Here is a 12,983-nt window from a genome sequence, read left to right on the forward strand (position 1 = left end):
AGGCGGCTCTGCGTATTGCCAGTTCCCATTAACGGCAGGGGCGGCTCTGCAGGACGGAACAGCGACAAGGCGATGCTTTATGGCTTGGGATGGCGCGCACACAGACGGGCTGAGCGCTTTTTGGAGACGTATTTTATTAGAAAGTAATAAATAAGAACCGTTTGGGCAACTTTATTCAGTACTTCACTACTTGGTGCAACTTCTGAGGACGCTTTCAGTGATAAAGCTCCCCCTCCTCACCCACCATCATCTGCGCAACTGGTATCAAGTCTGTCCCACAGTGAAGTTACCCCGTCCCAGCGGGCACTCAGTATGATCCTACACTTAAACCAGCTCTGACAGACCGGCCCTGCTGCATTCACCGTGCCCCATCGTTCTGCCCATTCCCACCCCATCACACATGAAGCTGCCGCAGCCCGTCCTTCCCCACAACACACCCAGGCCCTTCAGACAGCTGGGACACTCCAAAGGCCTTCACTTCCCAGCTCTGGCAAGAAGAGATTCAATGTCTTGAATTATTCTGGAGGTATTTTGCAGAGCCTCCAAAACGTGTCCTTCGCACATTTCCTCAGGATCGGTCCCACTTTCTGATTTTTTGGCAGATGGGCTGTTTTTTGCAGCAGACGTCCCTTCCAGAACATTGCAGTTATCCAACAGAACTGGCATTACTTTGTTAAGAAAAATAGTCTTCCACCAATATGGATAACAAAAAAGCTTCTCTGTATTTTAACCACCACTCTGCATTACAGAGGCTCACATTTTACACCACAGTAGTTAAAACTGAAAAACGAGTACACTAAAACATCCATAACCATTATCTAAGGCCTCTGCTCACCTGACAGGTACTTCACAAATGAAACTTTTGATGTCATATACTGGAGTTTGTGAGTTCATATGTAGCATCAAAAGGTAATTTTTGGAAGCAGGCAAAGCAATAAAAGGAGATGAGAGGGACACTGATGTTCTAAAAAGGCAGCTCTGAATATAGAGATGAAGTTCATATGAGTACGGACATCAAAATGCTCATAGCTTTCAAAAGGATACAATTAAATCTCTGTATTTTTTGAAGCTCAGCATCAGCAGACCTGTCCGAGAAAAGAAAGGTTATTAGAATATTATCTAAAAGGCTTCTCAGCCATGTTTCTGTACATCAGATTTTAATAGTTTCTCAGAAATATTCAAGAAGTAGAGTATTTCAAGTGGAAAAATAAAAAAGACACAACAGAAATGTTTTTTTTTTTCCTATCAACCATTAATTAATATTAATTGATAATTCAAAAAATTAGGGCTCAGCTCAATAAACAGCTTCCTTCCTGTATGTAAGTACAAACACACACATACATATACACACATATATATTTGTTTCATCAGCTACTTTATCTGCTCTAAAATGCATAACAAGTGCAAATATGATCAGTTTCAGTTATCACATCTGTCATTACATGAATGTGTTGTGTATTATGCCAGTAGTCCTTTGGCCATGAGCACAGATCATAAAGGACAAGCATGTTTGCAATAGATCTGGATGCCACATAAAAGTTCTACGTATTACTTTGCACATCTTGGTGTTCTGTTAAAAGATGTCTGGAATCTCATTTTCACTTTGCAAGATATTACTTTGGTAACATGATTCTTTTTCCAGCGGAGATTTTTAAGTACGGCAGGAAGAAACAGCATGGAAATCTATCTAGTTCCATCTAGAACCTAACTTTATGTACATTTTAAGGATTGAAAGAGAAAATCAGAACCACAGAAAATAAATGGATTTACAGTTTTCATTGCTGGTTCTTAGGAAATGCAGTCTATACATTTCAGTTTGTAGTCTCACTGAGTTTTATCATTCTTAGCATTATTTATAGTCATTTATTTAGCATAAAAAAGAGTACCAATTTTCTTCGGTTACAGTGTGTGTAGTAAATTCAGGAGTCTCCTCGCTTTCATTCAAACTTCTGCACCATCCTATTACTGTTCTGATGTACCTACATTAACATGAAATTTGACAAAAAGTAGTTATTTAGATGAGAAATGCAGACTCTACTAATTCAAGCTACATCCCCTCACTCTGCAAAAAGTATTAAGAAATAAGACTGGATTTGAAAGAAAAAAACATGACTGAAAATCAAGCTTTTCCTCTGATTCTTTGCCTTTTTAAAATTTCCTTTTATCTTTTTCCCCTTAACGTTTGAATCTATGTTAGAGCTATTACACAGTTATGCCATGCTGTTTTCTGCATTCTAGAGAAAATGATAACAAAGCCATCTGATCTGTAACGAACAGTATACAAACATTAATTTGTGTGTGGGTATCAGCTTGCTAGAATGCAGTGCAGCAAGGTTCGGATGATTCCCATAATGAGGCTGTAAATAGAGCAAGTAGATTAGGGAAAGCAGTATGTAGGTGGAGCTCAGTGTCTGTAATAAAGCAAAAATTGGATTAAGCATTACTCCAGCTCTACATGCCAGCTTCATACAGCACAAACACTTATTAATTTTGCTTACCCACTGATTTAAGTGCCAAGTTGTAGCTCTAGTTTGAGGCTTTGTTTTTTATATACAGTAATCCATATACAGAAATTCTGAGTCATACAGGTCTCAAATCTTTGCCAGATATGCGTTATTTATCATTACAAACTTGGGCATGTTTCCCCTCCCCCCATGTATTTCCAGTAACTACCATTTCTTTATATAAAAGAGCTTGCTTAAAACTGTTTGCTATTTCACTTTTTTTTAGATTACTTATACCTTTCATAGATTCCAGGGTGCCTGATTTGGATTAGCTGCTGTACCCCATCAGGAGTAGTTAATTTACACCAGCCTACATCTTCATTTACCTTAGGAAAGAAAATAATTATGCTGCAGTCTGAAGAAGAAGTAAAGGACAGTAATACCATTTGCTATTTAAGCTATTAACTATATGTGAACACTGCACTTTAAACATTTGGAGTGTGCTTTTTGATAAGGACAGAATTTCTTATGGCCTGCTATCACAAACATAGGGGAGGGCAGAAGAAAAACCTGCCATGTCCCAACACTGTTTTTTGTACTGTTTAAGAGTAAATTATTTCTGAAAGTGTGGAGGAATGTTTCCAGATCTGTATTATTTGCAGCTCTTCCTACCTTCATTGCTACTGACTGTAAAGACTTCAACTCCATCACATCACAGTTATTGCTCTTTTGGCAAGCTATTATATTTATTTTGTTTATATCCTCAGGCACTTTAACATTAATATTTTTCCTCCTCAGTTTCTCAGTAAATATACCAGCTTGAGAGTAACCCATAGGGGAAAACTGCACTGAATTATGACTCTCTCAAAAGATCCCAGCTTGTATTGCAGAGACGTCACATCTTTCATCTTCTTTTTAATTTTTTTTTCCTCATTTGTTTCATAATTACCGCTTTTAATGGAGATTCTTAAGAACAGTTATTTCTCCACCCCTTGAGTTACCTGAATCTTTGTATAGCAAAAGCTGAAATCCCAGACCATATTCAAGGAGATCCCATCGCAAAAAGCAGCATGCACTTTATGGTCTGAGTATACAAGAAGTCTTCCTATGCCAGGGTTAACCTTCTCAGCCAGCAAAACTGGCAGCATTTCTCGTCCATCTGTCTCAGGTACCTAGAGCCAAACAAATTCATTAAAAATAATGAAGAAATGTTACTTACATAATTAAAGCTGCCTGTATCTTTCTGAGATTCTCATGTTTTACCAGGCAACATGCATCTCCCTTTATCAGTTAATTGCTTTCTGCTTCACCAGTACAAATCAACACCTCACGCTTCTGGTTCCCAAATCTTTTCATCTTTGGTTAAAGGATCTGATTACCACCATTCCCTCTAGACTAGGTCCTGTACCCCATACAGTCATCTTTGTAACACAAAAAAGTTCATAAATCTACAGCTACATACCATTTTCCAGCAGCAGAGATGAAAGTTGTGAATTAATGATAGTTTAGTCTTGTAGCAATACTGAAGCATTCTGAGGAAGAAAAGAAACACAACATAAAATATTAAACATTCTGTTCTTACTGTATTATCTCCTCCACAGCTGTGACCTTCATTCTGTAAGTTACAGATGTTTTCTTTGCTATTATGAACTTACTGGATTTTTACACTTAACAACCAAGTACATAACACATGTAATTGTAATTACTGTCCTCTCAAAGTCAGAGTAATTAATGTATCAAAAATAAAAGAGAAAAAATAACTTACTTGGTTGCTTCAGTAATAATGGAAGATATAAAGTACTGACTTCCTGGAACATCAGGAGGTAGACTATTTACTGAATACATCTTTTCTTCTCTCTGCAGTAAAGAGCAGGAGGAACATTAGTTATTTATAGAGGCACTGTAGCACAGAAAGAGTATTTATAAGCTTGAAAGATAAGGAAAGACCACAACCCAGCAGGATCCTTTAAATCCATTTCTGTAAAAAGACATTCAGTTTCCATACACTCAATAGGGACCAAAGACTTCTTTTACCAGAGAGGAAGCAGACTACAAGTTAATTACTAAGTAACTAAGCCTTACTACAAGATAGAGACTAGCTTCAAATAATTCAACATTAATCCTTAATGTTGCTTTATAAACACCCAAGCCTAAAGACATGCATTTGGACATGCATTTATATTTAATAAGCAGAGGAAAAAAATCAAATGATAGAGTTAGGAAAGAGAAGTGGAATAAAAGCCACGCTAAAGAAACTTATCACTGTAAACAATGAAGGATTTCTGCTACTATTCTCATAGAAATCTTTTGGTCATATTTAACATACTTATCAACCCTTTATTTTTTATTATTTTTTTTTCCTGTTTCCCTCTTCACCTAATTAAAGAAGGCTATACCAGTAAGCATGGCTATCACTGGACACTAAATATTATTTTATGGATCAAAAGAGATTGAAGGACTGTTGCATCTCCTTCCTGACTGTCAAATGTTTACTGACCCTGCTAGGAAAGAGGACCACATTTCACCACATGTAGATGGACTTACAGGTATCATCTTCAGTGAAGTGCCATAGTTCTCCCTCATTTTCCAAGAATTCACCTTACCACACTGCTCAGATTTGGATATTGCTCTTAAAATATATTTTTTAATATATTTTTAAAAATATATATTTTATAAAATATATTTATATGTGGAGAGTGTTTATGCAGAATGGCTTCATGAGAAAGGACATGAAGAGATTCCACTAGTTAAATTGTAAAAGAATGAACGTGATTAAAGACAAAGACGGTCTATCCTAGGGCCGATCACGGGCTAGGCAGCTGAGAAGAAATCAGGATGTGAAAAGACAGGGTATGTAGCTAAAGATGAAATATGTATCTAGAGGCAAGGACGGCCTGAGGGAAAAGCAAGATGTGTAGCAAGGTGTAGACAGAGCTGCAAAGAAAAAGTATCCATAAGATTAACCACAAAGGTCAGATGAAGTAATGTCTAATTCACCAATCCTGAGCTTTACTTTTGCAATATGCATGAACTTATTACTGATTGTATAAATGAGATGCTGTAACACCTAATAAACGAGGCTTGTTGACCATGATAGCATGAGACTTGTCTCCCGCGGTTACTTCCAACATTTATACTGCATAAGTACCTCAGAGTACCTACTCTGCAAAACTTAACAGCAGGCAATCATACAGCCATAGAGAGGCAAAACCGTTTCTCCCACACTGAACTGCTGGTCTTTGGCAAGGACTGAACAGAACCACAAAGTTTAAGACTCCAAATAGTACAGTACTGCAAAAAAGAAAATGCTTAAAACTTTTTAATTTTAAAAAGATTGAAGTTAAAAAGCAAACTCACTGATACTAGTGAAAAGTAGATACTACTGCATCTCAGTACAATACTTACTTGAGCTTGTGGAATAAATATTACAATGCTAGATATTTTTCTTATTCTGCCTACAACCAATGAAAATACATTCTGCAACTGAAGGAATAATCTAATTCTTTGCATGACAGATTGCTTGATTCATTTGTTACAGTACTCATCTGAACAACAATGTGGTTTTCACTATAGACTGCATACCCAAATGTTTTAAAGCAAAGATGCTAAATTGAAGGAATTCAGAACATATTTTTGAACAGTTTTATTTCTACCTTTTCTATTCCTTTCTGGATTGCATAATGTACAAAGTAGTTTCCCAGAAAGTCTCCTTCTGACTTGAGAAGTGATTCATCACCAGGATAAATTTCTGTGATGTTTCTTCTGCCATGGATAAATCTAAGAGAAAGAAAACAGGTATTTAACAAGTACTTAAAATACTCCATCGACAGAAAATGTAGGTTAGTAAACTTCAAAGACACCGTGAACATTTTTCTATTCTTTCCCAAGCAGTAATGTATACCAGTTGTTTATATCAGACAGGTGATGAGCACTACCAGGTTCTATTTTCATGGGCCGGAGGTTGGTACAGGATTAGCACGTTCAAAAAACCAAATGGAGCTTTTTAGTTGAGGTATCTCACAGGGGTTCCTCAACATCTGTGCCACTGGCCCAAAAACACAGCAGTGCTAAAGAGAAAAAAGAACCACTCTATCTGTTTGACCTATACGACCGAATGCTTTCCAAACAACCTGAAATCTTCATTTACGTTCCACTTCTTTCTTTCTTTCCTTCTTTCTTTTTTTACTAAGATCACCAGTCTTTTTCTTGTGATTGATACTCTGAAGCCTAAAACTCATTTATTGATTCAGTTGTGCAACAGTGTGGCCAGATGCCTGGATTTCAGTAATTACAGTGCTGAAAAATCTGATAAACACTTTGTTCAGGTGAGATCAAAATTTGGGAATTACAATGAAGAAAAAAAAGAGTACAGGGAGAAAGATTAAAGCTTTAAAGACTTCTAAATTCTGATAGTAACTATGGCACTTTCAAAGTCTGTAAAGCAGATCTGAAAAGCTTATTTCACAAAAGTCTTATTTAAAAAACAGACAACAAAATCAAAACCATGCAAACAAACTCATTTGTAGGAAAACACAGAATTCAGTAGAATTCAGCTCCCTGCAACACATGAGTTGCATCAGTCGCTACAACAACTGTCTATAAAAAGTGAAGACTTGAGCTTTGAGGTTAGTGCTGTGATTTGCAAAGAAGTCAAGCAACTGCCAGTGGCCTCTGTGGCAGTTCCAGCTGTTCAGTTAAGCCTCCAAGAAATCAGATCACTTCTTTAGAAGCCACAAACATTATTTCAAACTCTTTGTTTTAGGCATGCCCACTTTCAGACCTGGAACTACGCTGTACTAGAAAATGTGAAGCAAACATGAAGCCCAGTGTACAAACAGCAGAAATGAACATAAACTTACATAAAGGCAGCACACTGTTTATCAAAGAGTTGCAAAGGAATGAAGTAAGACGCTGCACCTTAATGTTTAATTCCCATAATACAAATGAAGATGAAAAGGTGGACTGCCTTCATACCTGTAAAAAACACCATTGCACCATACAATGTGAATTAGCTGAGGGTGTGAATACTCAGAATCTTGATTCTTTTGTAAAAAGAAGTCACAGAAACTCCACCTGTAAAAAATACAGTAAAAGCTGCAGTAAAATTCAACTTTTTTTTTTCTTTTTTTCTCTCCTGTCATTAATTTCTGTATCCTAAATAAAAACATCATCAGTCTAGATCAAAACAGATACGTGCACATCTATTCAGAAGAAAATAGGCCACACATTTTAATGCCCTCTGGTTCCTTAGTTATGCATGTTAGTGACTAAACTCAATTTCTCAAGCCTACAATGAAATTTTCAATTATTTTTAGCAGTGCTGACAGAGAATAGATTTCACTGTTTCCCTTCAGAATTACTTTCTCAAAAATGAGAAAAAGCAAACAGGCAAAAAACCTCAAACCCACACAGCGCTGTTTTCAGTACTCTCACTTTCATTTACAAAGCAGGTCAGAAAATGTATTTTTCCCTCTGACCGACTTACTCTTCAGACATTACTGAAGGATAAGAATATTGGTTTGACAGATATCGTGTTCTGAGAAGTTCCTAAAAAAATGATACAGTGCTGAATGTTTTATTTCTTATAGCTAGGCATCAGTTGTTTTGCTAAAGGTTGAAGCCCATACTTGTAGAATTGTAAACATATGTTAATAATTAAGACAAACAGTATAAGTTACCTATGTAAATGCGGTGCTCTGCAGCTGATCGGCAAAGCTACAGGCAAACGAGATACTGCTTCGTATGCTTTGGGGTCTGTTAGAACATCTGCTCCTATAGATGCGTGGTTATTTTCATCACAGGTCTTCAGTATGTTCTTAGCAGTATGCAAGCTGTAGCACATTAATGCCAATGACAAAGGGTATTTCCATTCTTCTGGGCATGAGGAAACAGACCAACGCTGTGTAACCCATGTGTATTCAGAAGAACAGCTTGTAGAAAACAAAGGAACTCCACCTCTGTCTCTCTGGTTGTCTGGTTTGGTTGCTTCTCTGTATTCACCTTCAGTGTGACCATCTTCACTGTCTTTATAATCATTTCTCATTTGTTTTGATGATATTTCTGGAACAGGATTTTTACTTGATTTTCCAGACTGATCTTCGGTTTTATAGTTGCTGTTCTTTGGAGAGAAGCGTGAGGATGCTGCAAATGGTTGGCTGACTTTACATAAGAACTCCACAGTAAATTCTTGCTGCAGTTCTGACAGGTAAAGGTGGGCATAACCATCTACTGATGAGATCTTCACACTGCCATTCCTTATGCATCTTGTCAGATCAGCAGTAACAGGGTCAGGCCATCTAACTTCTAAGGTATCGCTGAAAATAATCTAATACAAGATAAAGGATTGGAATGAGCTGTAAGATAAAATGATGTTACTTGCCAGAAATTACAATGGAGGAATTGCTCAGTCCTTCTGCAATCTAATGTATGGCAAAACATTTTACTCTGTATTTATTTGTATACATGAACTCAGAACATCTGTCCTTCGTATCATCTTTCAGTTCCAGCAAGACTCCATCTAGCAAAAAGCTTGTAATTTAATGTCTATCCATACAAACTATAAAGATTCATAACTGACTGACCAGGCACAACTACCCACTGACAGCAGGTATTTCTATTTCAAACTGCTTCTTAAGAAATACTTAAGTTACACACTTATTGCTAAGACGCAGATAGGATGTACATCTGGAGGAGCACTTGAGATATAATAAAGGTTCTAGAATCCTACAATACAGCATTTGAGAAGCCTGAAAAAAATTAGCCTCATCTATTCCAGTGATACTCCAGTGCAGCTTGCTGCCTTGGTTAGCAGCTATGTCCAAAATAAACGTGAAGCATTTTCACAGTGTATGTCCTTGTGCTTTACTTTCTACAAAGATGAAGCAGATGAGTCTCAAAAATGATTCCAAACAAACACTGCATCCCCCTCAACCCCCAGATTACAGCTTTGTCCAAAGGGGGGATAACAGTCAGATACAGTTTAAAATATACAGTAATTACATTCTGAAAACAGAAAATTCTGTCCCGACAGAGTGCTTTTCACATGCAAGTTCTCCTCTAAAAGGACCCATTTTCCCTTGTGTTGACCTAATGACGGATCACTCCACAGAAAACATTTAGCCTGCTTTTCTTTGGTAAATCACAGCCTCCTAAACTAAAAAAGAAGCAGAGACCCTCTCAAATAAATTCTGAAAAATACTTAAAGGGAAGAATATCCATGTTCCTAATTATGTTTCATTCCAGTTTAATTAACTTTGCCTCACTTCACTATCCTGGTTTAGTCTGGGACAGAGCTAACTACTTTTCCCAGCAGCTGGTGTGGTGTTGTGTTTTGGATTTAGGATAAGAATACAACTGATCACACCCCAATGTGCTGCTGCTGAGCAGTGCTTACACAGAGCCAAGGCGGGCATCAGTCAGCAGGCAGCTATCGACTACATTATGCACCACTTGCTTTGTGCGCTTGTTAATCCCCCACAACCTTTTTCTTTCCTATCAAGCTGTCTGTATCTCAGACAGTGAGTTTTTCCTTTCCCCCTCCGCCATTCTCTCCCTCGTCACCTTGTGGGGAGCAGCCTGTAAATCACAAGGCCTCGGCCGGCCGATTTAGGCCTGTAACCCCTTGTTATGAGATCTCGCTGCGAGTACACGGCAGTTGGTAAATGCTATCTCTTATTATTCTGCACAGCTTAAGTGTGGGAAACAGCAAAGGCCTTGAAGACGTGCACTGGCTGAAAACACAGGCCACAGAACAATAACTGATGATAAAACAGTGGTCACTGAGGAAGTGCTATCTCGTGAACAACGAAAATACTGCTCTTGCCTTAAGATAAACAGCAGACACTAAACCAAGGGGAAAAAAAAAGCAAAGAAACACATAAGGCAGGTGTGGCTCTGGAAAGCTACTCCTCTGCATCCTGAAGCAGGAACTATTAGAAACTGCGAGGAAAGTCAGCCATCTTCTGTGAGAAGCTGAGCCTGGGGAAGGTGGGAGGTCACGCACTGCTGCACACCATGGAGCATCTCTGCGAGCACAGGGGAGGTAAGGCCTGATGGGGAACTGTGATGGGATGGGCCCTTCAGAACATGGTATTTCAGGGGATTTTACCTGGACAATTTTTCATGACAGGAAAGTAACAATATATGAGATAGTTCATTCTATCAGATGTGAAATATTTGGGGTTTTAGAGCAAGTACGATCTGTGCTGTTCAGCTATAGAGGATACAGGGATGCAGGTGTGCTGTTCAGCTATAAAGGATACACGGGCCTGTGTGCAAAGGATGGAGTACAATTTACACCTGTGACTTAAAACGTCTGCAGCGCAACCGAGTTATCAACGCCATTCGCAGCCCGCACTCCGAGGCCAGGCCGCACCCACACGGGTGTGCGGAGTCAGGCAGGCACCGCTTGTCCCAGCTGGGGAAGGTCCGTGTATAGGGGGTACGTGTGTACAACAACTTACTCTTTTTCTTTCGGGGGGTATAATACGAGAAGGTAAATACGGCCGAGAAGAAAACGTGTTCCGGAAATCGAGAGCCCGCAGAATTTGCTCCTAATTAAATAAGAAAAGACAAATCAAACTGCAGCCATCACCCGCAGCCGTCCGGCACAGCGCTCAGCGCCAGCAGCGCGGCCGGAACGCGGCCTCCTCGCGGCCGTTCGCTGCCGCCGGGCCGCGTTTTGGTCTTGTTTTCTTTCACCTGCCCACCCCCCGAGGGCCGCAGCCCCCGGCCGTCACGTACCCTGTAGGCACTGATGACGAACGGGACCCGCTGGCGGGTGCTCCCCGCCGGCTGCAGGGGGTGGGCAGCGGCGGGCAGCGGCTCTTCGTACAGGTACTCGGAGCCGCAGGGGGACAGCAGCAGGCGGGCCCCGTCCGCGTAGTGCACCTCCACCGAGTCGTCCCCGTACAGCACCATCAGCCGCTCGGCGGCCATGGCACAGCGCTGCGCGGGGCGAAGGGACGCGGAGGCGGGCGGCGGGGCGGGGCGGGGCGCCGAGCAGCGACCTCCGGCTCCGACACGCCGTGGAGCAGAGCAATGCTGCCACGGCTGGTGCGTGTGTGCGGGGCAGAGGGGCTTCCTCAGTGGGGTTTGTGGTTTATCGAGATGTGCTGCTGCACCGCCTGCCCCTGCTCGTGTCTTCACTCAGCCTGGGGAAGACAGGACAGAGCTACGTGCTAATTGCTCCTAACGTGGTGACAAGTGCTCAGAAAAGGCATGAATGAACACAGACCGCTCCTGAAAAGGAAGCTATTACGTGTAACGCAGTAACTTCTGGTTAAAATACAGAAATAAAAATGGGGTGCCCACCCTACACGGATCTGTTAGAGCATGTGCAGGGCAGGGCCACAAAAATGATCCAAAGGATGGAACGCCGCTCCTGTGAGGACAGGCTGAGAGCTGGGGCTGTTCAGCATGGAGAAGAAAAGGCTGTGAGGTGACCTGAGGGCGGCCTTTCAGTATCTAACGTGCAGATGTTAGAAAGAAGGGTTGGTCTGTCCTGGTAGGACAAGGGGAAATGGTTTCAAACTAAAAAAGGGTGGCAGTTTTAAAGCAAACGTGTAAAACTTGATAGGACTGGATTATAGCTGAGAAATGCATGTTCTAGTTCTGGTTAGTCTTTATTCAGGTTTCACCTGTTAAAAATACAAATAATGGTACATCTCTCATATTCTAAAATATTGGAGAATTTATGCTGGTATAATTTTTTTGCTGGCAAATTCAGTGCTGATGTTAAAACTTGGTAATTGAACTAGAGGTGGCATCTGCAATTCAGGGAGTACAAATATGCAGTATCATTCTTGATTTTTGGCTGGACCATCATTTTTCTGTATTCTGTATATCCAGGATCTATGACTGAGATGATTTGAACTATAATTGTGTCATCTTTAAACTCCTGGAGACTCACCTCTATGATACATAGAAGAGCTACTGTCTGTTAAAAAGTGGTCAGATAAGCAGCAAGTGGTGACTGGTACAAGGCAATACCTGCTTCCTTCTGCACCCTGACATCTCACTCCACTGTCAGTAATCTGTATTAGACTCCTGTGGGATTTAGGATAAGTAGGAAAGATTGTTGTATGCTTGAGGCAAACATGATATTGTCTTCCTTGCTAAGTAAAGGAGGCTAAAAAACAGTTTTTCCTTATTGTATAAGGCTGTTCTAAAGCTCGCACAAACCTTGTGTACATAGAATGCTCCACCACCTTGAATGGAAGTCCCAATAATCAGCTCTCATTATTTTCCCTGGAAAAACAGAAAAAGCCTATTTTGTAAGCATTGATCTGGATTGCCTAAAATATACAATTCCTAATTCACATTATTGTACACGATGACTCAGGGTATTTCTTATTTATCATTACATGTGAGACATACACCCTGTCAGCTTGTTCATATAGTAGATGTATTCTAGTTTTCATTAAAAAATGCTGTTCAAGAGGTGCACAATTAAACATGTAAGGCAGAGTCCCCTGAAGAAGCTCTTCATTTACTATAATGAATTTTGCAAATCCTTCTTCCTTGGTCACGCTATTGAGA

The 12,983-nt window shown here is 40.0% G+C and overlaps 1 protein-coding gene across 2 annotated transcripts; it reads right to left on the reverse strand.

The window, feature by feature from the left end:
* Positions 1 to 117: 117 nt before the first annotated feature.
* Positions 118 to 12,463, reverse strand: CZH5orf34 (chromosome Z C5orf34 homolog). Of its 2 annotated transcripts, none has more exons than XM_085529577.1 (12): positions 12,355 to 12,463; positions 10,907 to 10,996; positions 8,123 to 8,769; positions 7,419 to 7,517; positions 6,098 to 6,221; positions 4,210 to 4,301; positions 3,907 to 3,976; positions 3,446 to 3,616; positions 2,742 to 2,830; positions 1,887 to 1,979; positions 1,045 to 1,085; positions 118 to 659 (listed from the first exon to the last, which is right to left on the reverse strand). In XM_085529577.1, the coding sequence occupies exons 3-12, from the start codon at positions 8,485 to 8,487 to the stop codon at positions 475 to 477; spliced, it is 1,329 nt and encodes a 442-aa protein (XP_085385703.1). In that variant the 5' UTR covers positions 8,488 to 8,769; positions 10,907 to 10,996; positions 12,355 to 12,463; the 3' UTR covers positions 118 to 474. The 2 variants fall into 2 exon arrangements, with proteins under 2 accessions (XP_085385703.1, XP_015704143.2); XM_015848657.3 differs by lacking the exon at positions 12,355 to 12,463 and adding an exon at positions 11,187 to 11,407.
* Between the last annotated feature and the right edge of the window lie 520 nt (positions 12,464 to 12,983).

This window comes from Coturnix japonica, chromosome Z, assembly GCF_054131305.1.
Source record: "Coturnix japonica strain WE chromosome Z, WE-NBRP24, whole genome shotgun sequence".
NCBI classification, from domain to species: domain Eukaryota; kingdom Metazoa; phylum Chordata; class Aves; order Galliformes; family Phasianidae; genus Coturnix; species Coturnix japonica.

Bases quoted from the DNA above. Each gene is read 5' to 3' on its own strand.
- CZH5orf34 (XM_015848657.3), bottom strand. From the start codon at position 11,381: ATGGCCGCCGAGCGGCTGATGGTGCTGTACGGGGACGACTCGGTGGAG. The intron at 3,977-4,209 runs GTAAGTTATTTT...TTTCTTCCTCAG, and splicing joins ATTATTACTGAAGCAACCAA to AATGCTTCAGTATTGCTACA. The intron at 1,980-2,741 runs GTATAAGTAATC...ATGTTAATGTAG, and splicing joins CACCCTGGAATCTATGAAAG to GTACATCAGAACAGTAATAG.